Genomic DNA, 4,131 nt, shown 5'->3' on the forward strand with positions numbered 1-4,131 from the left:
GGGGCCGGGGCCGCTTCTCCCGGCCCTGCCTGCGGGCGCGCCTCTCAGGCCGGCCGCGGTCCTCCCCGTCGGTGGTCGGTGGAGCGAGCAGGATGGGGAGACGGACGGGGGTCCTACGGGCAGCGGTGGGGTCAGGCCGCCCCGACATCTGCCAGTCTGAAGTTAATGATCTGTCTTGAGAAAGGGGGAAAAAGCGGGCCGCTCTGAGAGCTGACCTTGAGTGACCCTGTCTGGCCCTCCCCGAGGGGACAGGCGGCAATGGAGCGCGCAGCGCAGGGACTGGGCGGGGCAGGACGAGAGCACAGTGTCAGTTGGAGGTTCCGTGGGGAGCAACCTGGTTTGTGCCGCCCTAGGGAGCGCTTTCTGCGGGAAAAGGACTGGCCCCATCTTCACCTGGGGGTGGCAGAGGACCCCCCAGCTTCTCCCTGGCCCCCTTATTGTGCCTGCGTAGGCAGGACTGGAGGAGTGTCCTGGGAGGTGGGGTCATGGTGGGGAGGGTGAGGCCAGATGGGAGTCAAGCTTGGGTGGAGGGTTTCCAATGCTGAGACTCCATCCTTGGCCACCTTCCATGTGGTTGGGAAGGAAGCTAGGCACAGGAGCCACACCATGACAGTGCCATCCCAGGTGACAGGATGCCCCTGCAAGGGATGGAGATGGGTACAGGGCTGGGAGGTTAGAAACCCTGAAGTGGGCGGGCAGCGGGGCAGGCTGGAGAGGGGAGTGGCGCTGGTGAAAGGTCACATTTGGACTTGCGGCTGTGTGTTCTAGAAAGGCTGTGCTGAGAGAAGAGGAGCAGAGGGGGGCAGGGAGCCTTTGTCTTCAGCCTCCTGAGTGGAGACAGCGGAAGAGGGGGGGAATGGATTAGGGGACGACTGGCGAGACCAGAGACTGATGGGATTTGGGGTGCAAAAGAGGGAGGCTGAGCCCTAGAGTTCTGGCTTAGGTATCTGGGTAGGTGGGTGGTTTAAGCAAGCCAGGGAACTCAGGGCAAAGCAGGTTTGGAAGAGGACAAGTTCAGTTTTGGACTAGAATCCCCTCCCCACTTGGTGGTGGCAGTGGGGCAGGAGTGGGTGACATTGTTCCCCTGCCTTGCAGGCCTAGTGTCCAGGCCCAGTCTCACTAACGAGCTGCTGCTGTGGGAAAGACCTCCCCATCCTCCACATCCTCTCTCCCCTCCTGCTCCAGACCCTCTGCTGCCCTGCCCACCTCACCAGCAGGAGGGGTCCGTGTTTGTGGGAAGCAACCCCTAAGTCAGCCTCCCCCCACCTCCCTTTACGTGAAAAGGATCAAAGTGAGAAGGTGGAAGTGGCTGTCCCCAGTCCCAGGCCTGAACTCAGGGGCACCCCTCCCGCCTTCCCTCCACATAGTGTCTTCTAGAACTAGGGACAGGCTGCCTTGTGTGTTGATAGCTAGTGGGGTGCCTTCCAGAGCCTACCCCACCCAATTGGGGGCCTCCAGGACCCTCTGCCACAGTGTCAGGCTAGGGGGTGGGAGCAGGGGGAAAGTTGCACCTCCCCGAGCACATTCTCCAAATGTGGGGCCATTTTTGACAGGTGTTGACACTTAGAGCGTAGGGGCTACTCATGCGCTCCCTGAAAAGACTCTCACGCCAGTCCCAGGCACCTTAAAGCTGCCCTCCTGGCATGCGTCTTTCACTCTTCCTGCATTTCAGCCTGCTGGCTTCTGGGCCCTGCCAGCATGACATGTCAGCTCTGCAGGCCATCCCTGGCCAAGACCTTGGCCCAAGACGGGATGGCTGATCCTGACACCCCCTCTTCCCCCATGGCTGGGGACCTTCCCAGAGTCTGGGCAGGCTGCTGACAGGTCTTAGTCTGGATACTGCTTCGTGCACCCAGCGAGTCAGGGCTCCTGGGGTGCACACCTGACAAGGAAGGAAAGTTGGTCTGGGCCACTTTCGTCCACTCAGGGCTTCCTCCTCCCCCTTCCATGCCCCCGCCCACAGCTTTTACTCCCTCCTTCCCTGGATGGTGGGTTGGCAGGTGGACAGGGCAGGGGCACAGGGTGACCCTCTTCCCCTCCATGGTTCGGAGGGCAGAACGCCGGAAACCTTGCCAGCCCCTCTCCCACAGGCCCACACTGGATTCTTGTGCCCTCCAGGTGGAGCTGTCCCCAGGGAGCCCCCTGGGCCTGCTGACATTCATGACTACCAGCAGCAGGCACCTACCCACTCCTCAGCCCCTGCTGAGGCCCCCCAGGAGCAGTGGCACCCCCTGGGGGAGTGGCTGGGGGGGCTGGAGGCTGAGGTGACAGAGCTCAGAAAGCAGGTACCATGTTGGCAGGACTGGGGTAGGGCAGGCCTGGTGCAGTGGGAGGGAAGGAGAGAAGGGGTTGGGCTGGGGGGCCCTGGAGCCCGAAAATAGAGTTTTGTTTTAGATGCACATGGGGTGGTTCTTATGTGAATAGTTCTTAACATGGATTCTTTCATACAAACGAAGAACTTCTCGGGTGTTTGTTTCTGTCAGTGCAGATTTTCATATTGTTTCACCTATTTGGGAAACATTATGTGGCACCTACTATATATACATAAGGCATCATCAGGAAAGACTTAGGATGGGTAAAGAAATCTTAACTTTTGGGACAGGGCTTTGGGTCCCTATTCTGTCCAAGGAAAGGCCTCTGCTCTGGAACGGTCAACTTTTCTTCTTGTCCTGCCTCAGTTTCACCCCCCACAAATCTGGGAAGATGGTAGGGCAAGCTGAACCAGTGCCTGCTACCCCCTCTTTCCCCCAGAACAAGGAGCTGCAGGCGAGGGTGAGGCAGCTGGAGGCTTGCGAATGCCGCCCAGCCTCTCCCCAGTGCTTGGGGCTGGGGCGCACCTGGCCTGAGGGGGCTCGCTGGGAGCCTGATGCCTGTACGGCCTGCATCTGCCAGGACGGGGCCGCGCGCTGTGGCCCCCGGACTGACCTGCCCCATTGCCGTGGTAAGTGCCACCCCATCTGCCTGCTGGAGTGGCGCTGCGTTCCTGAGCAGCAGACAGATGGCACTGTCTCCTCCACAGGCTGCAGCCACAATGGGCAGGCCTATGGTGATGGGGAGACCTTCTCCCCAGATGCCTGCACTACCTGCCACTGCCTGGTGAGTTCCTGTGAGTCACGTGGATGTCCCATACCTGTCCCCCTCACCCGCCTGCCTCCCTTCAGCTCCATGGAGCTGCAGCATGGTGTGCTGGATGTTATGTATTGGGGTCTGCCTGCCTCCCCCTGCAAACCTTGCCATGGGTGGTCTTCAGCTGAGGCCGAGTACTACTGGAGTTCACCCCCCATGCACACCATGAGTGCCCCAGGCCCCTCAATTCAGGCCTGGCAAACAGTGGAATGGAGGGCAGAGGATGTAGTGGCTGTCTTTCTCCATCACCTGCTCGCCTGTGTAACCCTCCTTGTCCCCACTCTTCCACCTGCCCCTGTCTTCTACCTCAGACACCCCCCCCCACCCCGTTCTCTCTCACCTGGCTCCATGTCCACTTCTTCCTGTCTTTCCTTCCTCTTCTCCATTGAGAAAGCCCTTGGCTCTCTTCCTAGAATCTCTCCCACTCTGGGGAATTTGCTGGCACCTGAGAGAGATGGTTCCCAGGGGTCAAGAGCATCAGAAGATGATGGGGGAGGAGGGGCAGGAGTGTCTCTTTTCTGCCCTTGCCCCAGCCACTCTCTTGCTCTCTGACCTGTCCCAGCCAGGGTGAGGCTCTTAGTCTGAGGCCCTGCCCTCCAGGGTCTGATGCCTGTGCAGCCACCCTGGTCTGCTTCCCACAGGAGGGGACCATCACCTGTACCCAGAAGCCATGTCCGAGCGGACCCTGCCCTGAGCCAGGAGCATGCTGCCCACACTGTGAACCAGGTCAGCCTCCTGCCAGCCCCAGCCCATCTCCTGCAAGCTTCTGGGGGACCTGGAGGCATGGTTTGAGACCATGAACCCTGAGAGTGTGTGAGTGTGGGGACATGGCCAGCGGGTGCCCGCCCACTCACTCTGACAGTGGCTATGGGGGGGTTGAGAACCCAAGCACCAGTCAGCAGACACGGACTCTGGCTGGGACTGAGAGAGAGAGACTGTAAGAGAAATAGACACATGATCTTTGTCCTGTCCTCGAGGGGCTTCTAGTCTGGTAGAAATGATAAG

At 60.0% G+C, this 4,131-nt stretch overlaps 1 protein-coding gene across 1 annotated transcript in view; it reads left to right on the top strand.

Annotated features, from left to right (window-relative positions):
- The first annotated feature begins 258 nt into the window (after positions 1–258).
- KCP (kielin/chordin-like protein) overlaps positions 259–4,131 on the top strand; it is a 28,552-nt gene continuing 24,679 nt past the window's right edge. The window contains exons 1-4 of the mRNA XM_008573357.1: positions 259–337; positions 2,119–2,285; positions 2,752–2,941; positions 3,020–3,096. Coding sequence (XP_008571579.1) covers positions 259–337; positions 2,119–2,285; positions 2,752–2,941; positions 3,020–3,096 — 513 coding nt within the window. The remainder of the gene's footprint in view (positions 338–2,118; positions 2,286–2,751; positions 2,942–3,019; positions 3,097–4,131) is intronic.

Source organism: Galeopterus variegatus, unplaced genomic scaffold, assembly GCF_000696425.1.
Source record: "Galeopterus variegatus unplaced genomic scaffold, G_variegatus-3.0.2 Scaffold909, whole genome shotgun sequence".
In the NCBI taxonomy this organism is placed as follows: Eukaryota; Metazoa; Chordata; class Mammalia; order Dermoptera; family Cynocephalidae; genus Galeopterus; species Galeopterus variegatus.